This window comes from Rana temporaria, chromosome 3 (assembly GCF_905171775.1).
Source record: "Rana temporaria chromosome 3, aRanTem1.1, whole genome shotgun sequence".
Taxonomy (NCBI): Eukaryota; Metazoa; Chordata; class Amphibia; order Anura; family Ranidae; genus Rana; species Rana temporaria.
In genome coordinates, this window is record NC_053491.1 from 171,980,984 (window position 1) to 172,006,418 (window position 25,435).

At 42.4% G+C, this 25,435-nt stretch overlaps 1 protein-coding gene across 2 annotated transcripts in view; it reads left to right on the forward strand.

Annotated features, from left to right (window-relative positions):
* The window catches only part of DOCK4 (dedicator of cytokinesis 4), a 407,978-nt gene that overhangs the window by 182,120 nt on the left and 200,423 nt on the right, over positions 1–25,435 (forward strand). For both annotated transcript variants that reach the window (XM_040343815.1, XM_040343816.1), the window contains exons 13-16: positions 3,772–3,897; positions 9,443–9,567; positions 16,642–16,804; positions 22,024–22,130. In XM_040343815.1, coding sequence (XP_040199749.1) covers positions 3,772–3,897; positions 9,443–9,567; positions 16,642–16,804; positions 22,024–22,130 — 521 coding nt within the window. The remainder of the gene's footprint in view (positions 1–3,771; positions 3,898–9,442; positions 9,568–16,641; positions 16,805–22,023; positions 22,131–25,435) is intronic.

Genomic DNA, 25,435 nt, shown 5'->3' on the forward strand with positions numbered 1-25,435 from the left:
GTCATTCCTCCCCTAAGCCCTTTTTGCGTGCTCCCTCATTTACGGTGTCTGGAGTTTAGGAAGAATGGCTGTTTTACACTGCTGCAGCAACTGTTGTTGTGTTCATTGTGGCAATGCACATGCAGGTATCTGGGATCTAGGTCAATTGCTTGGATCCATCTGATAGCAAGTTGCTGTGTTCTCCCACAACCAGTTGACAAAACAGAAGAAAACATGAAAATGCACAATACATATATCTTTATGTGCTTCCAAAGACTTAAAGTGGTTGTAAACCCTCACATATACCCAGTGAAGTCCTCCTACATCGGTTTTACTTGTTTATCCTCTGCCTTCTCCTTTCTACACCCTTTTTAAAGGGCAGATCATGTTAAAAATCTTTCTTCATCTGTCGGAAGCAAAGAGAAGAGGATGGGGAGACTGCAGTTAGTGTGTGAGAGCTGATTAGAAGAAGGGAACACACCCCCCTCCACACAGCAGAAGAACTGTGCTCTGAATAGACCAGCTTTGTTCTGAGCTCCCCCCTCTCCTCCTGACATAAATGTATCTCATGTATTGGGGAAACTTCTCAGAATTGAGACATGCTAATTACAGAGGAACAAACCACCAGAGAAAACTGACACTTAGAGCTTTGGAGAGAGATAAGTAAACGCAACAGATATACACTATATTACCAAAAGTATTGGCCCGCCTGCCTTTACACGCACATGAACTTTAATGGCATCCCAGTCTTTGTCCATAATGTTCAATATTGAGTTGGCCCACCCTTTGCAGCTATAACAGCTTCAACTCTTCTGGGAAGGCTGGACCTCCACCCCAAAGTCACTCATCCATGTCTTTATGGACTTTGCTTTGTGCACTGGTCCAAACCATTTGGTCGAGGGGGATTATGATGTGGGGTTGTTTTTCAGGGGTTGGGCTTGGCTCCATAGTTCCAGTGAACAAAACTTTTAGGGTGTCGGCATACCAAGAGATTTTGGACAATTTCATGCTCCTTGCAACTTTGTGGGAACAGCTTAGGGATGGCCCCTTCCTGTTCCAACATGACCGTGCACCAGGGCACAAAGCAAGATCCATAAAGACATGGATGAGTTTTGGGTGGAGAAATATGACTGCCCTGCACAGAGTTCTGACCTAAACTTGATAGAGCACCTTTGGGGTGAATTAGAGCGCAGACTGCGAGCCAGGCCTTGTCGTCCACATCAGTGCCTGACCTCACAAATGCACTTCTGGAAGAATGGTCAAACATTCTCAGACACACTCCTAAACCTTGTGGACAGCCTTTTCAGAAGAGTTGAAGCTGTTATAGCTGAAAAAGGTGGGCCAACTCAATATTAAACCTTATGGACTAAGACTAAGATGCCAATCAAGTTCATGTGTGTGTAAAGTAGTACTTTTGGTGAAATAGTGTATGCGCCTTGCTTAAATTCCATGACTCAGGTTTACAACCTCTTTAGGCAGGCCACAAAACGCATACAAATGCATTTGAAACTGAACACGCCTCATTTTTAACAATGCATCACAACACAGCATGCATGTAAATTACTTAGGCCCCTTTTACACAGGCGGACCGTTCAGATCCTCCTGTCAGTTTTTTCGGCGGACCTGAACGGACGCTCCATACATCTCTATGGAGCAACCAGGGGTGGACTGACAACTCACGGGGCCCCCGGGCAATAGAAGATTATGGGGCCCCCAGGCAATAGGAGATTAAGCCCCCCCCCCGGCAATAGATTATGGGTCACACTGTATACACACACACACATACAGTATACATACACAGTATACACTGAGGTCGGCTTATTAGAAAAGCATCTCTGGCTGTGTTTAAATATCATTGCTTCTTTAAAAATGTTCTCCTTAGACTTACTTCTGCTGGCTTGTCTATGAAAGATTCAGATTTACCCCTTTATCTACCTGCCCTAATGCCACGTACACACGACCATTTTTCTTGATGTGAAAAATGGGCATTAAAAATTTAGAACATGCTCTAAATTTTCTCGCCGTTTTTCACGTCGTGAAAGACGGTCGTGTGTAGGCTTTAACGACGGGAAAATAAAGCGCATGCTCAGGAGCAAGTTATGAGACGGGAGCTCTCTTTCTGGTAAAACTAGCGTTTGTAATAGAGATGGCACATTTGTCGCGCTGTAACAGACTCAAAAGCGCGAATCGTCTCTCACTAAACTTTTACTTACACAAAATTGGCAAAAGCTGCCCAAAGGGTGGCGCCATCTGAATGGAACTTCCCCTTTATAGTGCCGTGGTACGTGTTGTACGTCACCACGCTTTGCTCAAGCATTTTTTTCACGATCGTGTGTATGCAAGGCAGGCTTGACAAGAATCGTGTTGAGAAAAACGTTGTTTTTCTCTAGGTCATTAAAAATGGTCCATTTTTGAGGCATTTAAATTTTTCACGGAAAATGGCTAATTAAATATGTGGCCAATAGAACTGTTCTATACACATCTGTGCATTGGTATGAATGTTTTTGCTCAACACGCAGTGAGCTTGTCACAGAAATGCACAAAAGAAAATAAAAATTTCAATCGAATCGTGTTTTTTGGACACTTCAAAGTGAACTTTTCCTTACTAAGAAAGGTCCCTATGGTTACAAGTAGAAGTGCAGACACCTTGTGGTTTTCCAACACTGCTTGACTTCATCTACTAATTGGAGGCATTCCTGTTACTGACTGTGCTAACAGCAGTATGTTTATTAACTTTTTTTCATATGACTTGTATAAATTGTCGCATCTTTCAATCATTAAGGGAGAGCCCAGTGTAGAAAATAAGAATCCAAATAAAAAATGATCTTTAGATGTTGTTGGAAGATATGTTGATTCATTAGCTGATGTTCTGCTCAGGTACCGTCTCCATGTTCACGCTGTTAGAATGAGTGAAAATAATGCGTCGGTAGAGAGCGATTCTGTTTATTTACAAAGCATATGAATATTGAATATTTTGAACTGTGGCACACTTAAACAAAATAAAACTTTTTCTTTGCAAAACTTTAACCAACCAGGGAAATGTAACTTACTTTGCAGAGTGGAAGGTAGAAGGCTAATGAAAAGAATCGTATGCAGGTTGAGTTGTGATCTCCAAAACAGAAAAAGAAAAGATGTAGGCCTGTCATTCAAACTGCCTCATATTTACTATTTTATCAATTGTGATGATAAACTACAGGTCTTTTTCATGTTTTATTCTTGTAAGAGATTGCCTGCAGCATTTGCTTCCAAGCTGCATAAAAAAAATACAGTAAAAGGAAAAAAAAGAAAAAAGAAGAAAAGTGCGAGGAACACAAATTGATAATGTTAGTTGTGGCAAGCATGCATTACAAGTCTTTGTTAAAGTGGAACTAAACCCACCATTTTAATGATTTTCCAAAGCAGTTGCCTTCGAGGCATGCCATAAATGATAATGGTCAAAGCTTTTTATACTCTCAATTGAGCTGTCAAGCCTTCACATGTCTGGTGTCATAACTGATCACATGTGAAGCACCATGGCAACTTTAGATCAAACCGAGGCTAAAATGTCAGCTTCCTTGGCTGTAAAGGAGAGGTAGGTTTAGTTCCGCTTTAATTGGCTGTGCTGTACTGGATATTTTTATGCAATTCTGGAAGAGACCAGTTGCTAGGGTGACTGAACAACCTTCTATTAAAGATTCATTACAAATTCTGACTGTTTGAAAAAATGTTGCTGACTGAGGTATCACTGATGTAAATAGCCTCAAAATATCTTCTGAGTATCTTCTAAACCTCTTTAAATTCTTTTGATTTCAGGCCTGGCAGTTTCCCTTCAGCTGCTGCATGGAGACCTTGAGCAAATTAGAAGAGATTACTCCTCGGTGTTCACTCGTGGGGTCTCGATAACAAGAAAGCTTGGCTTTTCAGATGTCATTATGCCTGGTGAGCTGTAGGAAAAGAAACAGAAATTTCATTTATTCTAGTTTTTTTTTCTTTTTTGCAGCCAGCATTCACCCCCTATACTAGCATGTTGTGTTTCCAATATTATTTATGCTTCGCATTTCCCTTTACTCAGTAATGTATTTTTTGCATACGTCGGGCATAATTTTTGTGTGAAACTGTAAAGGTTCAAATAGCTGTTTCTGCTATTTATTTCTGAAGATTTTTTCTCGAAAATCAGTTTTACCTCATATTACAAGGAAAATCTTTAATTTTGGTTGCTATAAAGTAGAAGTAGTTGTATGTTCACGGTCAGCTGAGCAGTCTGATTATAGTTCATTAGATGAGTGACATATACAGTATATTAAGAATCTGCACTCTCTGTAGCCATACATTTTTATAAAACAAAGTGTAACACTGTTCTAAGTTGACTTTTTATAGTTATTAAACAAAGATAGCTATGGAAGGTAATGGGAGGTGAATATATAGTGCATTACGAAGACTACCTAGCCCAGTGATGGTGAACCTTGGCACCCCAGATGTTTTGGAACTACATTTCCCATGATGCTCAGTGTACTGCAGAGTGCATGAGCATCATGGGAAATGTAGTTCCAAAACATCTGGGCTGCCAAGGTTCGCCATCACTGCCCTAGCCTATTATTTATTCAAGTGTACTGTGAAATTTTGTAAATGCTTAAAGTGTAACTCCGCTTTCATGGTAAAAAAAAATCTCAAATAAAAAAAATATATATATATATATATATACGATTGTGACACAATCCATATTTTAATTTACTGTTATAATTATATTTAATTTTTAATCTGCAGCCCTGTCCTTTTCTGTAAAATTCAATAGATTGTGGCAAACTGGAGAGGTTTTGTACACAGTCGGTGTATGCAACGCCCCCAGAGATGTCAATCCCTGCCTGTGTGATTGGCTCATTGATTTTCCTAGAAGTCTGCAATAAGATACAAGTCAGATTTAAAGGCACCCTGTAACAAAAAATGTTAGTTTTGGGGAGATGCACCTAAATGGTTAATTACTTCTAAAGGAATGCAGACCCTGCCACTCTCATTATTGGAGTCCTGCAAGTGCATCTGCTGATCAAAATGAAATTATCACTCATATTCAGAATCCATCCTTCACAAAACATGACATAACAGAGCAGAAACTGGTAGGACTCTCCAACAAAATTTGTTAAAACCCTTGCAATGTACATAAATCACCCAGGGGGGTTGTTTTTTTCCCCTCAACAAAAGCAGAGTTACACTTTAAGGCTGCATTCACATCTAGACGGACGAAATCGTGGCGTTTTGTCGCCGCAAATCGCGGTAAAAATAGCGGCGTTTTGTACCGCGATTTGCGGCGACAAAACGCCGGTATTGTCCGCCTAGATGTGCCCCAAGATGACCCCCTCTATGGAGATGATTGCCATCTCCTAGCCGAACGCTCGAAGACGCCTGAAAAAAAGGTCCGGGACCTTTTTTCACGCGGCAGGCGACAGGCGTCCGGCGTTCGTCGTGGAGATGTGAACCATCTCCATAGAGGGACATCTGTTTTCAGCCCTCTGGCGGCAGCGGCGTAGCGCTACAGGCGTAAAAACGCCTAGGTGTGAATGGGGTCTCAGTGATTACTGACACCCCCCCCCCCCCAAAAAAAAAACAATTAACTACTACTCCTTGAAGCCCAAAGTAAAGGAAAAACTTTTTCTTTTTGAATAGAGTAAGGCAGTGTTAAAATCCCTGTCAGGTTGTTTTTGCCACCTGTATCCCAATGGAAGATTTCCATAAAATATGGTATTTTCTTTCAATAACTATAAACATGTCAAATGGAAAGGTTGAATCTCCCTAACAGAGACCGCAATAAAAATTGTGTTTTAATCCTTCTCTACTCTGTCCAAAACTATAAAAAAAAATGCCTCTAGTTATACTTAAACTTAAGCCATTTATGAAAATTGTGTGGCCTACCATTACTAATCTCTGATCCTCTTAAACTGCTAGTTGCCTGCCAGTCATCTTTTTGCTTTGGCTTCAATAATTTGAGTCAATGACCCAGAACAAGTATAGAAATATGGTACTTGTGCCTTTCCCAAATTTAATTTGCTACAAGTTTTTCTGGGTCAGTGACTTTGAAAAATATTTGCCTACCTGTTTCCTCAAAGTCTCAAAGGTTGACATTGGCAGACAATATATTTATCTACTTAAAGGTAATGCCTAAGCTGTATACTACAGCTACCATGTTTCCCCCGAAAATAAGCCAGAATCTTATATTAATTTTGGCAACAAAAGTCATAGTAGGGCTTATTTTCGGTGTAGGTCTTACCATGTAATGTGCTGTCTTCTCTCCCCTTCTCTCTCCCTGCCTGAAAGGAATACCCAATGTAAACTGAGTTAAAATGCTTGTAAAATCCTATAACACTCTTATACAGTAGTATATAATGTATAATGTGAGTTTTGTTACATAATTGTGCCAAATACCTTCATTATAGCGACGCTCTGCACTTCTATTACAAAAACACACACATTGTACATTATATACTATTGTAATAGAGTGTATTATAGGATTTTACAAGCATTTTAAACTAGAGCTTTTTTTTCGGGGTAGGGCTTATATCGCAGCCTTCCTAGAAAATATCTCTAGGTCTTATTTTCGGGGTAGGTCTTATTTTCGGGGAAACACGGTATATACTATACATTGCTACCCCTTCTATATAAGTGTATCAATTGTAACTAATACATCCTACTGATGAGCATTATTTTATCACTACTAGTGCTAGTATAGACAACGCAGTCTACAGACATTTTCTGGCCATTTTAGAGGCGGTCATCATACTTTCCATCTTTTCTGAAATTGGAAAGAGGGACACTTTTAGTATATAGTATGCGAGTAAAGGATGGTAAGGAATTTTTACCCCCAAATTTGTTTTTAAATGCACTGTTAATTTTTTTAAATAATTTATTTTATGCTAGCTTTTCAACATGAATGCAAGCCTTTAGAGGGTGGGTGAAAATGTAATGTAGCATAAAAAGTATTTTTGTACCGACTGTAAAATCCTTTTCTATTTAGGGACAAAGCTTTATGGTTCAAAAGCAACCAAGAGGTTGTGCTGCCACTTGGAGGAAAAATGAACACTAGGGCGTATAAGGGGGAGTTTTACTAAAACTGGTGCGCACAGTGACTTGCACCTGTTCATAGTAACCAATCAGCTTCTAACTTCAGCTTGTTCAATTAAGCTTTGACAATAAAACCTAGAAGCTGATTGGTTACTATCAACAGGTGCGCCTGATTCTGTGTGCCCCTGTTTTAACAAATCGCCCCCCTTGGAAACTGAAGGCCAGCCTCCTATTAATTATAATCTTTCCCACCTGCCCAGTGGTAGCAAACATTCCAAAGTGGAAACATGGCATATGAAGGGAGAGAACTGTGTTTCTCAAGGGACACAGAGAAAAGGATTTACAGTATGTACAGAATTTATATTTTCTGTCAACCCTTGAGCCACACTGCTTTATGTATAATAACCAAGCAAGGGACATCCAAAAGCAACCAAGCAAAAGGGGCATGCACACCAAAAAAATGTAGGCGAAAACCAGCCCAACAAGAAAAAAAATGAAGCAAGGCAAAAACAAGGACATGTGAACAGACAAGCAGGTTGCATACATAGGGATCTGATACAGAAGTCTGATCTAAAAAAAAAGTACTCACATAGGCCTGCACAACAACCTATTGATTCTACTTAGAAATAGTTGATCTAGAAGCCAGAGAACCTTTTTTATGGCCTTCTGGAATAACAAATGGAAATCCATGTGCCTAAAAGAAGCAGTGGCTGGTGGGTAATCCCAGATGACCCTCGCAACACATCCATACAAGATCTCCTTGGGATGAACCAGTGCTGGACACAGCAAAGGTAACACAATATCCTCATTTAGGTGAAAGGCCGAGACCACTATACCCGAGAAGGAGGAATTTCATCTCAAAACAACCTTTTCTTTGTTAAAGAAAATGGGGCACCACTCAGAGACCCTTTTAACTAAAGTGATAGAAACCAGAAAGGCAACTGAACAGGATTACATCAAGGAAATATCTCAAAGGGCTTTAAACGGATGTCTTTGTAATACAGACCATACCAGGTTTACAGACGGGGACTAACGCATGCAACTGCTTGACTTCAAGTACAAATCAGTAAATTAGTGGCAAGAGAAAGTTGCTGACCCTTGATGATGCTGAGAGCTAAACATTGATCCCAAGTGAAGGCAAGAAAAGGACTCACCGAAAATACATGTGGGGAAACGTCTCCAACAAAAGGCCTTCCACGTGCAGCGATTAATTGTGCAGTAGATTTGCGAGCTTTAAGCATGGCTGGGATAACAGAACCCACAATGCCTTTTTCTTATAAAACCTTGGTTTCACAACCTGTGAGCATGCTTTAACCCCTATTTTACTGCACTGTTTATAAACATACTTTGATATACAGGTGGTTAAGCAAGGAAATCCCATATTACTGGCTTGATCTGAATAGCAGAATCCTGTGCAAACTGGAACAGACATAATGTCAATACAAGACCGCAGGACCATCACAGAGAAATCCTCAGTATATTAAATGGATTTGGAAATTCTTTGGTCACTGGCTAACTTGAGAGACTAGGATTTTCAACATCTGGCATGAATCTATTTGTCGCTGTTGATATTAGAAAATTCTTCAAATTCAAGCAAAAATATAGCAGAAGGGAAGGGGTGTTCAATTCTCCTAAAGAAACAGCATAACTAAGCAGGTATGAGGTAGGAAGGGTTAGCCTCTACAGGCTGGCCTTCAGTTATTGTATGCATGTGTCCAGTTGTCTTATAGCTGGCAATATAACCCCTTGGTTGCATAATATCCATAGTTGTGTCTCTCAATGGATGATAAAGAGAAAAACTTATTTTTTTAATAGTACAATTAGTTAAGAGTCTACACCACAGGCCACAAAGAAGGACAATGTGGGATACAGAGAGAGTATTTAGCTCTATAAGGTAGAACTTTCCTTCAAAAAAATTGTTCTAAAAGTTAAACCATTCCTCCAAAAGTAGTAATAGTAATGTAGCGCTACCACCGCAGGAGCCACTTAACTATATTCAGTCCCGTACTCTGCCTCTTAACCCCAAGAATAGCTCAAACCCCTCTGGCACACCTGGCAATAGTGTAAAGCCCCATACACACAATGGGAATTTCCGAAAAAGTCAGACAGACTTTTTCCATTGGAAATTCCGACCGTGTGTATGCCCCATCGGAGTAATTCCGATGAATTCCATTGGAGTTTAGACACAATTCCTTCCTCTAACGCCAGCACAAAGGTGGTTTACATCCACTCACCACTGATGTCGGAGAAATTTCTACTCCTGTAGGTCAGTGTAGCCCTCCATAAAGTCTGTAGGATCTTGAAATGACTCTTTGCTTAGAAAGTTTGAAGACCTCTGCTCTAAAACTGTGAAATTACTTGCTTATGTCTGTAATTACTCTAGTAACGTGATATTTCGCTGAGAACGTGAAAGTTGTGATTTTGTATTTTACAGGTGAAATGAGGAATGACTTGTACATCACTATAGAAAAAGGGGAGTTTGAAAAAGGTGGCAAAAGTGTTGCAAGAAATGTACAAATTACAATGGTGATTGTGAACAGTGAAGGACATGTTTTAAAGGTAATTGTGTGACCTCTTATATTCAATCCATTAGTCATCTCTTTTTAGAAACATGTTTATATAGTTCTCAAAATCAATTGCAGAGCTTTAAATTGTTACACAATGCGGGAACCCTGCAAATCCACTGCGAGTTCCCGCATCGCACCTGACATGCACAGCAGTTCACACTGCCATATGCAAACTGCCAGAAGTGTCAATACATTGTTAATGACATCCCCATTTCATATTGCATATCGCACTGCCAACGATCATCTCGGACATTAATCGGATCGCATGGGTGTTCACACCCATGCGATCCGATTCTGGTGCGGACCAAAAAATAGGTCCCGAGCAAGTTTGTTGCAAATGCGATATCAGCCATACTATATGTATAGCTGAAATCGCATTGCACGGACATCGCATGTGATTTGTACTGCTGTGCGAATCACATGCAAATTCAAAGAGCGCGCTGGTGTAAACAGGCACTTACACTTAGATTGTTATACATCCCATCTTCCCCCTCCTGTCACACCTAAGAACCCTTTCTCCATCTTTCTCCCCCACATGACTTCTGTGAGCTGTCCCATCTCCAAGTGATAGGGAGATTAATATTCACAATGAATAACCATACTCATCCAAAAGAGATGACAACCCCCATTTTACAAATATACCTTTTAAGATATTAATATAATCTTTGCAAAAAAAACTTTTTTTTTTACTTTGTAAAAGTGTTTAATTTAATAAAAACTCTAATTACACAAAAATGTAATATAAACGATAAATTTTCTAGTTGAATTAGTGTTGAAATAGTATTACTAGATATGAAGTTCAAGTTGTTAAAAAGTATGGCAAGGGTTTTTTTACTAATTAAATCAAGTTTTTTTTTTATGCAATACTAACTTAACAAATGATTGAAAATACTAACAGCAGGAAGTTAATTAAGGCTGATTCTTTGGATAGCGCCTATGCTGAGCAGCTGACCTCCCGTATTCACAAGGCATCAGGCTGGCTGCTCAGTACAGGACCAACGTAACTATGTTTAACATGCCAATGCCTGGAATTATCCTTTAAATATAGCTAGTGCAAGTATCTGATAACAAGGCAAACACTTCTTATTACTTATAAGGGCATACAGTATATGGTAATCTCTATGGTCATTAAACACCTGGCCACTTCATAAAAATGATTGAACTGTTTAATAAGCTCTGGCAGGATCAGTGGTATACATATGTGGACCACAATAGATGGCTATTGATGAAAAATCTGCATTTATAAGATCTCCTTCTGTACAGGAGCTTCATATTGATGCATTTCTTTATCGTACATCACGGGACACAGAGCGGCATTCATTACTATATGGGTTATATGGAGTACCTTCAGGTGTAGACACTGGCAATCTCAAACAGGAAATGCCCCTCCCTATATAACCCCCTCCCATAGGAGGAGTACCTCAGTTTTTCCGCCAGTGTCTTAGGTGTTAGTCATGGTTTAGCTTGCCTCCACATCCTTGGGATTAGGTGAGCTAACCGGTTCTGTCCAAAAAAGCCTCAGCGCTAAAGTGGTCAGTAACCGGACCCCAAACCCTTGGGGTATAGCCCATAATGCTTTTCTTTTTAGAGAGCTGGACCCTGGGCCCAGAACTTAGAAACCTTTGGGTGCCTAATGTTTCTGTTGCCAGAGTGCTATATGGGCCCAGGACAGTGGATCCTTCATAGGAACCCAGGGCCTGAAGGTCTAGACATCCCCACCGAGATGGGGGAAGATTGGGCCTCTTGCTTGGCAAAGTCCTGCGGCATGGAGCAGGTAAGTGAGGGGAAAACTTGCGGAACTTGGTTCTTAGCAGGTTTTTTCTGGGGGGTCACAGGGGACATGCCTAAAGTTATGCACTGCATCTGGCAAACTAGTCACATATCATAAAGATAGGATGGCTCTATATGTATTATTCCCCATAAGATGTGACCTCCCTTGTAGTGTTGGAAAAGCATTGAGTGGGGCCTGGGTGATATAAAAGTATATGTGTGTGTCAGAGAGCTGTGCTTACCTGCAAGCCTCCAGGCGATGCTCCATTCAGTCTTCCTCCTCACGGCCCGAGGACACACAGTGGCCAGAAAGAATATTGCAGTCTTCAGAAAGACTGTTTTCAAGCCTAGGAATAGGCTGTTTCTTTTCCATCTCATAGTTTTTCTTGCAATACTACTCAGGGGGACAGAATGTTTTTTCTTTCCTAGATTTGAAAAAAAAAAAAAGTGTCATCTAGGGGAGAGGAAGCATTTTTTTTTTATCCCCCAAACAGGTGTTTGGGCATTTAACTATTTATAAGTCCCAGGTACCAATAAGTAGCAGGTGTACCTCGGTATTGTACCATGGCATCAAAAAACAAGGGTACAAGAGGTGGGGATTCCCCCAGAGAGTCTGAGGTCTCGGACAAAGCTATGCCGCTGCTTTCCCCACAGGGAGCCTTGGGGCCATCGGGATCTGGGGCTGGAGCTGACGCGGGTCAGTCCAACCCTAAGATGGTCACGGAGGAGGTATTACTCACCTCTTTAAAAGAGATGCAGAAAAGCATGGGTAAAATGATAGCCGCAGCTATGCGGGGCAGTAAGCGGAATAGATCTCCGTCGCCCGAGCGCGGACCCTCAGAAGAGGAGGTCCTTTCCTCAGGGGAATTGGACGACCTCTTGGACAAGGACCAAGTAGGTTCAGGGATCGAGGATCCGGATACAGAGGAGTCTGGGGCAGTCTCCCTGAGGGAGAGCTGGTGGATTCAAGGATTGTCGGACTTGGTCCATAGGGCATTCAACTTGCCAGTACCAGATCTCCAGGTATCGACGGTTTCAGCTTTGGGCTCACTGAGGGCGCCTCAAAGCAATGCTGTGTTTCCGATCCATCCTCTATTAGAGGGAGTTTTGTTCCAAGATTGGAACAAGCCAGATAAGATCTTCTTACCACCTAAGAAGTTCTCTGTCCTATATCCTATGGAAGAAAAATTTTCCAAAAGATGGGCTACTCCTGCAGTGGACGCAGCCATCTCATGTGTTAACAAATCGTTAACATGCCCTGTAGAAAACATACAGGTGTTCAAGGATCCAGTTGATAAGCGCTTGGAAGCACTACTTAAGAACTCCTTCACTACTGCAGGGGCAGTAGTACAGCCAGCTGTGGCTGCGATTGGGGTCGCTCAAGCATTATCGGATCAATTTAAGCAGATGCTTAAACTTATTCCTGCCCAGCAGGCAGAAGAATTTTCGGATGTCCCTAAGGCCATATGTTTTACGGTAGACGCAATCAAGGATTCTATCCAGCAAGCGTCACGTTTATCGTTATCCCTTATCCATATGAGAAGACTCTTATGGTTAAAAAGCTGGGAGGCTGAGCCCCCATGCAAGAAGCTCCTGGTAGGGTTCCCCTTCCATGGAGGACGACTCTTCGGAGAAGACCTAGATAAATACATTCAGACCATTTCAAACGGCAAGAGTACTCTCTTGCCAACTAAGAAGAAGGTTCAGGGGCCTGCGTTTAAACGACAGTATTCCCCTGGGCAGGGGCCCTCTAATGCCAAGCAGTATCGACGGCCTCCTGCAAAAGCAAACTTCGGCTTCAACAGCAAATCACAAGGACAGGCTGTTAGAGGCAAAAGGCAGTGGTTTCGCAAACCAGCAAAACCAGCCCCCAAGCCAACCTTATGAAGGGGCGCCCCCCACCCACGAAGGTGGGGGGAAGGCTGCGACTCTTTTCAGAGATTTGGGAAGCCAGCATTCCCGACGAGTGGGTACGGTCTTCCGTGGCCACAGGCTACAAATTAGATTTCCTAAGGTTTCCTCCTCCTCATTTCCAGAAGTCGAGGATTCCAAACGATCCGGAAAAGGGAGCCGCATTAAGATCGGCATTAGATCATCTACTTCCCAGGAAGTAATAGTAGAGGTACCAGTCCTGGAACAGGGGCTGGGTTTCTACTCCAACCTATTCATCATCCCAAAATCCAATGGAGATGTCAGGCCAATTTTGGACCTAAAGATGGTAAATGCATATCTAAAGATCCGCTCATTTCGGATGGAATCCGTGCGGTCAGCAGCTGCCACACTCCAGAAGGACGACTTCATGGCGTCCATAGACATAAAGGATGCCTACCTTCATGTTCCAATTTATCAGCCACATCAAAGATATCTACGCTTCATGGTGGCTTCGCGTCACTTCCAATTCGTGGCGCTTCCCTTCGGGTTGGCTACGGCCCCCCGGGTGTTCACGAAGGTCCTAGCTCCGATCCTAGCCAAGCTAAGGATCCAAGGGGTCACGATCCTAGCATACCTGGACGACCTCCTAGTCATAGACCACTCGTCTCCCGGCTTGGAGCGAGCAGTGGCCCTCACGGTCCAATACCTCGAGAGGTTCGGCTGGGTCCTAAATCGAGAAAAGTCAGCTTTCCAGCCCACAAGGCAGTTGGAATATCTCGGCATGAGATTAGACACAGAACAACAAGGAGTGTTCCTACCTCTGAGGAAGGTAAAAGCCATCAAGGAATTAATCCTACTGGTTCTAAGCACTCGCATCCTACAGGCAGCCATCCTGTCAGCATGGAGCAGAAGGCCACAGGCCTTGGATATCCCGTTGCCGCTCTTATCAAGAGTCCGACAAAGTCTGTGTTGGTGGTTAGACCCTCAGAATCTACTGAAGGGGAAGTCTTTCAGCCCAGTGGCTTGGAAGATAGTGACCACAGATGCCAGCCTGACGGGCTGGGGAGCAATTTTGGATGGTTGCACTCGCCAAGGTACTTGGGCAAAGCCAGAGAAGCAGTTGCCCATCAACATCTTGGAGCTCAGAGCTGCTCGACTAGCCCTCAGGGCTTGGACGTCAAAATTGCAGGGGTTCCCGGTGAGAATTCAATCAGACAATGCCACGGCCGTGGCATACATAAATCACCAAGGGGGAACCAGGAGTCAAGCCGCTCAGAGAGAGGTGAGCTTGATTCTCCTATGGGCAGAGGCGCATGTGCCCTGCATATCGGCAATATTCATTCCAGGAGTGGACAACTTTCAGGCGGACTTCTTAAGCCGCCAGACTCTATGGCCGGGGGAATGGTCTCTGCATCCACAAGTCTTTCAAGCACTCTGCCAAAGATGGGGAGTGCCGGACGTGGATATCATGGCATCGAGACTCAACAAGAAACTAGACAGGTTCATATCCCGCTCAAGGGATCCGATGGCCTGCGGAACCGATGCGTTGGTTTGCCCTTGGCATCAGTTCAAACTTCTTTATGCGTTTCCCCCGCTCCAGTTACTACCCCGCCTGCTGCGCAGGATCCGGGTGGAACACATACCAGTCATCCTGGTAGCTCCAGCATGGCCCAGAAGGGCATGGTACTCACTCATCCTAAAGATGGTAGTGGGAGACCCTTGGACTCTTCCTCTACGGCCAGACCTGCTATCGCAAGGTCTGATCCTCCACCCTGCCTTACGGCATCTAAATTTGACGGCCTGGAAGCTGAATCCCTGATTCTCAGGGGTAGAGGTCTGTCTCAGAAAGTAGTCTCTACCCTAATCAGAGCCAGGAAACCGGTCTCTAGGGTGATTTATTACAGGGTCTGGAAGGCCTATGTAGGCTGGTGTGAGTCCAAGCGATGGCTTTCTCGCAAATTTACCATCGATAGAGTATTAAGTTTTCTCCAGCTAGGAGTGGATAAAGGATTGGCATTAAGCACAATCAAAGGACAGATTTCTGCTCTGTCAGTGTGGTTTCAGCGGCCGCTGGCCACCCACTCGCTGGTTAAGACCTTCCTTCAAGGGGTCTTACGTATTAGACCTCCAGTTAAATCCCCGCTTTGTCCGTGGGATTTAAATCTTGTTCTGTCAAGTTTACAGAAACAACCGTTTGAGCCGTTGGCTGAAATTCCTTTGGTTCTACTGACAAGGAAGTTAGTATTTTTGGTTGCCATAGTTTCCGCAAGAAGAGTTTCGGAGCTAGCGGCCTTATCCTGTAAGGAACCATATCTTGTTTTTCATAAGGACAGGGTCGTTCTCCGCCCTCATCCTTCCTTCCTACCGAAGGTCATATCCAGTTTTCATTTGAACCAGGATTTGGTATTACCATCCTTCTTCCCTAAACCTACTTCCAGAAAGGAAGGGTTGCTGCATACCTTGGATATTGTCAGGGCCATGAAGGCCTATCTTAAAGCTACAAAGAAGATCCGGAAAACAGATGTGCTGTTCATTCTACCGGATGGGCCCAAGAAGGGGCAGGCAGCTGCAAAGTCCACCATTTCTAGGTGGATTAAGCAATTAATCACTCAGGCCTACGGCTTGAAAGGGTTGCCTCCTCCAGTATCATTAAAGGCTCATTCTACTAGAGCCATGGGCGCCTCCTGGGCAGCACACCACCAGATCTCTATGGCTCAAGTTTGCAAGGCGGCAACCTGGTCTTCTGTCCACACGTTTACAAAATTCTACAAGTTGGACGTAAGAAGGAATACTGATACTGCCTTCGGGCAGGCAGTGCTGCAGGCTGCAGTTTGAGACCCTCGGATTCCGGGGGCTCCTCTTTTTTGAGTTAAATTTAAAATTTAAAATTATTTTTCTCAACTAAGTTGGATTTATTATGATTTGAGTATATCTCTAAATTAAATCCTTTTGTCTTGGAGATGTTCTCCCTCCCCTCATTGTAAGCATTGCTTTGGGACATCCCATATAGTAATGAATGCCGCTCTGTGTCCCGTGATGTACGATAAAGAAAAAGAGATTTTTAATACAGCTTACCTGTAAAATCTTTTTCTTGGAGTACATCACGGGACACAGAGCTCCCACCCCTCTTTTTTGAGGACCATTTTGGGAGGCATACTGCTTGCTACAAAACTGAGGTACTCCTCCTATGGGAGGGGGTTATATAGGGAGGGGCATTTCCTGTTTGAGATTGCCAGTGTCTACACCTGAAGGTACTCCATATAACCCATATAGTAATGAATGCCGCTCTGTGTCCCGTGATGTACTCCAAGAAAAAGATTTTACAGGTAAGCTGTATTAAAAATCTCTTTTTTTCATGTCCAGCCTTATAAAATGCTTAAATTTATATATATATTTTAAATAACTAATGCCATTTATGTTGCAGGATTATATATCTTTTGGTTCAGGAGAACCCACAGCACATGAGTATCATTCCTTTGTGTTATATCACAACAACAGTCCCAGGTGGTCAGAATTATTAAAGCTTCCCGTTCCTGTGGATAAATTCAGAGGAGCACATATCCGATTTGAATTTCGTCATTGTTCTAGTAAGTCTAATTCATTGGCTGATTCATAAATAAGCACATTTAGTGCTATTCATAAGTATTTGCCTCTACATCTTTTCTACACCTTTTCCGCATTTTGTAGTATTGCAAACTATTTAACCACTTCAATACTGGGTGCTTTTACCTCCTTCCTGCCGAGGCCAATTTTCAGCTTTCAGTGCTGTCACACTTTGAATGACAATTGTGCGTTCATGCAATACTGTACCCAACTTTTTGTTCACACCACTAGCTTTCTTTTAGTGGTAATTACTCACCTCTGAGGGTTTTATGTATTGCTAAATAAACAAAAAAGTCCAATCTTTTTGAAAAAAAAAAAATTTTTTTCTTAATTTCTGTTTCTGCTAAAATGTATTCTGCTACGTTTCTTTGGTGAAAATAACCCAAACCAGTGTATATTATTTAGTATATAGGAAAGTAATAGAGTCCACAAACTATAGTATATACAGTGTGTGTGTGTGTGTGTGTGTATATGTATGTATGTATGTATATATATATATATATATATATATATATATATACTGTATTTATCGCGGTATAACGCACTCCCGCGTATACCGCGCACCCCCAAAGTGGCCCGAATTCCTGTGGAAAAAAAGTTTTTTTGTACTTACAGTTTTGGTGTCTTGCGCGGCGTTCATCGGCGTCCATCTGCGGCTTCGGGTGTCCTCTTCGGCGGGTCGGGTGTCCTCTTCGGCGGGTCGGGTGTCCTCTTCGGCGGGTCGGGTGTCCGTCTTCGGCGGGTCGGGTGTCCTCTTCGGCGGGTCGGGTGTCCTCTTCGGCGGGTCGGGCGTCCTCTTCGGCGGGTCCGGCGTCCTCTTCGGCAAGTCCGGCGTCCTCTCCGGCGTCCTCGCGTCCTCCCGCCCTCCCGCCACGAGTTTTGAATACTGCGCCGGTATATACAGAGCGCAGTACACTCGTGTAACGTCGGGCCTCGTGTAACGTCGGGCAGGCTCGGCAACTGTCGCACTGACGTCCTGTACGCTCAGGACGTCAGTGCGAGAGGCGCCGAGACTGCCCGAAGTTACCCGAGTGTACCCAGGGCAAAATAGTGCGCAGTATACGCCAATAAATACGGTGTGTATATATATATATATATATATATATATATATATATATATATATATATATATATATATATATATATAAATTGATTTGTCCTGATGTACTGAATGGCTAATTTCTTGAGACTTGAAAATGCCAGGACAGTGCGAATATCCCCAAAATGACCCCTTTTGAAAAGTAGACCGTCCAAGGTATTTAATAAGAGGTATGGCACATTTTTTTTTTAAGTTATATTTTGTTTTAAGAAATATATATATATATATATATATATATATATATATATATATATATATATATATATATATATTTTTTTTTTTTACATACGTTTACCAGTGCAGTACAGCATCATCATATAACTGATGTGTCAGTGACCAGGGACAGTCCGTATTATTTTCGTTTTTTTTTGCCTACTGTGACCAGAGCATTACAGTGTTACCATAGTTTTTTTTTTTTTTTACACTCTGATTGCTTATAGCAAGGAATTTAGTTGCTATAAGCAAACATTCCTACTGTGATTTTTGTGATTAGTGGTGATTAGTCATAGCTAATTTCATGTTATAGATGGGCTGTGATTGGCCTGTCTGTACCATGTGATCACTGTGACCAATCACAGCTAGCAATATGATTGTACACCATGAATGGCAGGAAAAGACTATTCATTACTTACAATTGTCATGTGATCTGCTGTGATTGCTGCCAATTGGTGATTGGCAGCGGGCCGGTACACTGATTAGTCATCCGTTCGGGTGGTCATGTGATCTACTGTGGTTGTGCCAGAGCATGGCCCTATCAGTGTGGGGGGGGGGGGGGTCTTAAGGTCTCTAAAGACATGTGGCAACACAATGAAATTGTATAAAAAGAAGTTCAGTCTTAAAGCAGTAGTTTAGTGTGCTTACATTTTTTTTTTTGAGGCCCCCAGGTGGGTTGAGCCATAATCTGTTTATATTCACAGCATATTAGCACATAATGGCAGACTTGCCTACCATAGAAAACCTCCAGTGCTGTGGTGTTTTCGATCCAGTGGGGACATACAGTGCATCCAGAAAGTATTCACAGTGCTTCACTTTTTCCACATTTTGTTATGTTACAGCCTTATTCCAAAATGGATTAAATCCATTATTTTCCTCAAAATTCTACAAACAATACCCCATATTGACAACGTGAAAGAATTTTGAAATATTTGAAAATGTATTAAAAATAAAAAAAACAAAAAAAATCACATGTACATAAGTATTCACAGCCTTTGCTCAGTACTTTGTTGAAGCACCTTTAGCACCAATTACAGCTTCAGGTCTTTTTGAGTATGGTGCTAAAAGCTTGGCACACCAGTTTTCCCATTCTTCTGTGCAGGATATCTCAAGTTCCATCAGGTTGGATGGAGAACATCAGTGCACAGCTATTTTCAGATCTCTCCAGAGATGTTAAATCGGTTTCAAGTCTGGGCTCTGCCTGGGCCACTCAAGGACATTCACAGAGTTGTCCCGTAGTCACCCCTTTGCTATCTTGGCTGTGTGCTTAGTGTGGTTGTCCTGTTGGAAGATGAACCTTTGCCCCAGTCTGAGGTCTGGAGCAGGTTTTAATAAAAGATATCTCTGCACATTGCTGCATTTATCTTTTGCTCAATCCTGACTCCCAGTTCCTGCCGCTGAAAAACATCCCCACTGCATGATGCTGCCACCACCATGCTTCACTTTAGGGATGGTATTGGCCAGGTGATGAACGGTGCCTGGTTTCCTCCAGACACTACGCTTGCCATTCAGGCCAAAGAGTTCAATCTTTGTTTTTGTTTTTTTAAACATTTAGTTCAACTTAAAAAAAAAAAAACCCACATCTTTACAGTAGTAGGTTTCATCAGACCAGAGAATTTTGTTTCTCATGGTCTGAGAGTCCTTCAGGTGCCTTTTGGCAAACTCCAGGGGGGCTGTCATGTATCTTTTACTGAGGAGTGGCTCCCGTCTGGCCACTCTACCATAAAGGTCTTATTGGTGGAGTGCTGCAGAGATGGTTGTTTTTTAAGGTTCTCCTCTCTCCACAGAGAAATGCTGGAGCGCTGTCAGAGTGACCATAGTGTTCTTGGTCACCTCCCTGACTAAGGCTCTTCTCCCCTAATCGCTCAGTTTGACTGGGAGGCTCGCTTTAGGATGGGTCCTGGTGGTTCAAAAACGTCTTCTATTTATGTATGATGGAGGTCACTGTGCTCAATGGGACCAGAAATGTTTCTGTACCCTTCCCCAGATCTGTGCTTCAATACAATTCTGTCTCTGAGGTCTGCAGACAATTCATAGGACTTAATGGCTTGGTTTGGGCTCTGACATGCACTGTTAACTGTGGGACCTTTATATAGACAGGTGTGTGCCTTTCCAAATCATGTCCAATCAACAAAGTTTTACCACAGGTTGACTCTAATCGAGTTGTAGAAACATCTCAAGGATGCTCAGTGGAAACCGGATTGCACCTAAGCTAAATTTTGAGTGTCAGCTCTACACGGCTCCTAGCCGGTGCACAGGCGCCGTATAGAGCCGATTCGCGGTTCGGCTACTTAGGGAAAGTCGTGACGCGCCTTATCCGCCGGTGGGAGTTTTTCTCAGGCACGTCGCTCATATGGGCGAAGTCCCAGATGACATTGCGGCACTGCACAGGAACGCCCAGTCCCGCGGGAGCGAGTACCCGGAAGCCGGGAGGAAAATACTGATAATACCGTATGTACACCCCCCCAAAAAAAAACACCGGCATATTGTACATGTTTGAGGTATACTGAATGTAATGCTAGATACTTGTTTTTTGGGTGAGCCTCAGCTTTAAGGTTTGCAAGATGTTATTTTATTCCATCATTGTTATTGTGGTTCTTTCATGTAATCTAAACAAGATGGGTACTGTAACCACCTGACTTTAAATATAAGAATGACATGTTTGCAGATAAGTAATTAAAAGAAAGTCTGAAATGCCTTGTAGTAGTGTTAAATAAAAAGCAAATAATTAAAGTAAAGCTTAACTCTACTTTAAAAATCAATTCTATTCAATTATTCTCAACTCAAAAAAGTACCCTATTGCTCTCTCTTCCAAATTTTTCTTTATTTACGCTGCTGTGATCTGACTTCCTGTTAGAGGATGGTTACGTTCATCCTCCGTGATTCCACTGTATGTAGGAATGTAGCCACTAGCTGCTGGGATGGACTATTGACTAGGGAATATGTAGTGTGCAGTGTCGGGAAAAGGTCATCTAGAGCACAGAGCGAACATGCCAAATTTAACCCCTCCCCCAAGATATATGAGCATTGTGTATCAGTGTCGTGCTGCTGACGCTCGTGCGCGCCAAAGTGCCACTTATACGCGCGGCGATGCGCCGTTGCCGCTCATGTGCCCATCCGTGCTCGCCGATGCGCTGCTAGCACCATCTAGTGGACTGACTTGTCCATGACAATCAGCAAAAATCAACCCTCCCCCCAAAAAATGTGCTCTAATCTAAATGCTTTCCCCCTAAGCATGAATTCCCCCTCCTCCCAGTGCAAATCAGCAACCTCTACCCCCCCCCCCCCTCGGCACTCACATCCCCTTATTACCCACATGCCACCAGCACAAATACACACCTCCAGTAAAAATCCGCAAATCCTCCCCACCTCAAATTTCCCCTCTGAGCACAAATCCTCTCCCTCCACTCCAAATTCACTCCTTCCAGCACAAATTCTCCCTAATCCCCCATCCTAGCACACATCTCACCCAAATTTCCTCTCCTAACACAAGTAGCCCTATTCATCCCTGTTAGCACAATTTGCACCCCCCCCCCCAAAAAAAAAACTTCCCAGCAAATCTTCCTCAAACACAAATCTGCTCAAATTGACACTCCTAGGACACCTCCCCAGATTACCCCTGCCTCATTGTAGTGCCACAGTGCCCAGGGCTGCCATCCCTTCTGCCCACCCCCTGTCCCGCCCTGGTAGTGTGCAGAGAACATGCTAATCTGCACTGCTTGTTCCAAACAAGTGCAAGTGAGGAGGAAAAGGAGATGTTCGGAATCTCACAGAGAATGTTACAAGGCAGCAGATAAACCATAAAACATTATTTTGAAAAATAGATTACAGGTCCAATAAGTAGTGTATAGATGATGTTTGTATAATGAGGATATTTTTTTTTTTAAACAGCAAAAGAGAAGGGCGAGAAAAAATTATTTGGCTTTTCGTTCATACCACTAATGCAAGAAGATGGCCGAACGTTTCCAGATGGTACCCACGAGCTCATTGTTCATAAGGTAAGGCCTTGCATGCATGCTTTTAACATAGATTGCATAACTGTAATGTGCCTAATTTATTGTCTGCCACATGCTCTTGGGGAAATAACATAGGACATAACATACCTTGCAAATCTTGGTTTGAGCCAATCATCTGGCATTACTTGGGACAAAGAAATTGTGGGGACTGGTAATTTTATATGGCTTATCATGTCATGATTAACGAATATGCCAGTCAAAATTATTTGCATCTGCAAACTGAGTTGACTCTTTTTATTGAGTTGCTTGGAGTGTAAACTGAGGTATTAGAAATTCAAGAAAATATTAAAGGCTGTTTTTTATTTTATTTAAAGAGGAACTGCAGTCTGCTCACGTAAAATGTAATAAAAACATCTTTGCCATTCTGAAGCTTCCTGCCAGCCACTTTGCATATTATTTTATATATATTGTGATTCTGTACTTGCCAAATATGCTGCAGAATTCTCACTCCACTGGGGCTGCAAAAATTTTAACACTGACCAGCTGAAGCTGCTGTCTATTCACTTCCTGGATTTACACACACACCTCCAGCTCTGCAGCTCTCATTGGCTCTCATATGACTCACTGCCCCTCCCCTTCTAGCAAACTCTCACTAGAGTGTGAGAGAGCTGTGCATGATGTCATAAGCCTAGGCTTTTTATCAGACAAGAAACAGAAAGTGGGCTGTATAAGGTATTTACTGTCAGATTTTTTTTTTTTACTCTCCAAAGTTAATGAAAAAGAAAGGGGGGATTGGGACTTTATATAAGGCATCAAACAGATGCCTCCATCCCTGTTACATAACAAGTGTGGGGAAGGTTTGGGACTTTATATGAAGCATGCAGCCAGGGAGCTGAAGCGACCAAATTGTGTCTGGTGGTAATATATAAAAGATAGAACCACATATGTTACATAAGCATAATGCATGACAAGAAAGTAAAATACATACAATTTAATATATACAGAATGTAAAGTAACAGGATAAAATAGTACCATTCATATTGTAAACCTTTTCAAAACATCAAACACATTGTGTGTCTCCACAATATAAAAATAATCTTGATTGAATTGATACACTCCAGTAATGCGTAGTCAATGTAATATTTTGTAACAATCTTGAATTGTAGAAACAAGTAGGGCATCTAATAGCTCGATGCATTTTGTGGCTGTCGCCCCTCCTCAGGAGAAGATGTAAGATGGGGGTCTATAAAAATATTGAATATTACTGTAAATTAAGGATTTTTATAATGGGTCTAATGAGAAGAGGAAAGAAAAGAGATGGAAAAATAAACACCCAATCATACTTGCAGACCAGCAGTGAATCTGGGTGCAAGCGTGGAGGGATGGGGATCGGCTGGAAAGGTCATAATCCAACATCACTATCCAAAGTTAAAACAACAAAGGCTGAGGATTTAACTGCTTGAGGACCGCCGCACGACGATATACGTCAAAAAAATGGCACGGCTGGGCACAAGGGCGTACGTCTACATCCCCTTTAAGATCCCAGCCGTGGGTTGCGAGCGCGCCGGAGCACTCATGACACAGTCCTCTTCTCCGTGACCGTCCCCGCGGGAACAGCGGACCCGATTGCCGCCAGGGAGAGGTAAGTGTAAACAAACCTCTCCCCGTACTTCCTAGTGTGGCTGTCACTGATCGTCTGTTCCCTGTCATAGGGAACGACTATTAGTGATGTCACACACACAGCCACGCCCCCCACAGTAAGAACACTCCCTTAGGACACACTTAACCCCTACAGCGCCCCCTCCTGGTTAACCCCTTCACTGCCAGTGTAATTTTTACAGTAACCAGTGCATTTTTATAGCACTGTTCGCAGTAAAAATGACAATGGTCCCAAAATAGAGTCAAAAGTGTCCGATGTGTCCGCCATAATGTCGCAGTCACGATAAAAATCGCTGATCGCCACCATTACTAGAAAAAAAATATTAATAAAAATGCAATAAAACGATCCCCTATTTGGTAGACACTATCAATTTTGCGCAAAGCAATCAATAAACGCTTATTGCGATTTTTTATTTATTTTTTACCAAAAATATGTAGAAGAATAAGTATCGGCCTAAACTGAGGGAACTTTTTTTTTAATATTTTTTGGGGGATATTTATTATAGCAAAAAGTAAAAAATATTGAATTTTTTTCAAAATTGTCGCTGTATTTTTGTTTATAGCGCAAAAAATAAAAACCGCAGAGGTAATCAAATACCTCCAAAAGAAAGCTCTTTTATGGGAAAAAAAAGGACGTCGATTTTGTTTGGGAGCTACGACGCACGACCGCGCAATCGTCAGTTAGAGCGACGCAGTGCCAAATCGCAAAAAGGGGCCAGGTCCTTTAGCTGCATAATGATCTGGGGCTTAAGTGGTTAATAGATAAAAAGATGAAAAAATTACTGAAGTTCTGCTTTAAGTAGCATTAGAATAACCATCTGTTTTCAAGGTTTGCGTTATCCCTGAAGCAGGGAGAGTTCAGGTTATCAGCATCCACATGTAGACATGGTGCTTGCTTACAAAGATAATGTCGTAGACTTGCACCATACTACAATTTATTTTTATTTTTTAAAACATCGTAGACTTCCCAAAACCTGAGAATAGAAGGATAGTTATGTTTTCCAACACAAGATCACTTCTAGCTTAATTGTACAGTATCCATTCCTCTATCCATCATTCATATGTTCAGCCCTTTGTATACTAAATGTGGGTGAGGTTAGCGCTGGAAATCTGCTTTCACATTGACACTGTTAACTTCTAGGGCAAATGAGAAGCAGGAGGCATTGTTCATAATTTTCTAATGCCGCGTACACATGGTCGTAAATTCCGTCAAGGAAATCGTGGAGTTTTTTCAGACGGAATTTTGGCTCAAACATGTACAACACTACAATGAGCCTAGAAAAATGAAGTTCAATGATTCTGAGCATGCGTCGAATTGATTCCGAGCATGCATGTTTTTTTTTGAGCATCGGAATTGCATACAGACGATCGGAATTTCCGACAAGAACTTTTCTTGTCGGAAAAATTGAGAACCAGCTCTCAATTTTTTCTGTCGGAAATTCCGACAGAAAAAGTCAGATGGAGCCTACACACGGTCGGAATTTCCGACCAAAAGCTCTCGTCAAACTTTTCTTGTCGGAATTTCCGAACTTGTTTACGCGGCATAACTGTGCTCCTGGTTTGTACTATCCTAGTGATGTTGAACACCTCTTCCATTCTCTGCCTGACCACCACTAAGGGGGCGAGCAGAAGTGTCAGGACGCCCACTAACGCACAGCTCCTTTCTCTATCTGCAAAGTAGATAGCGT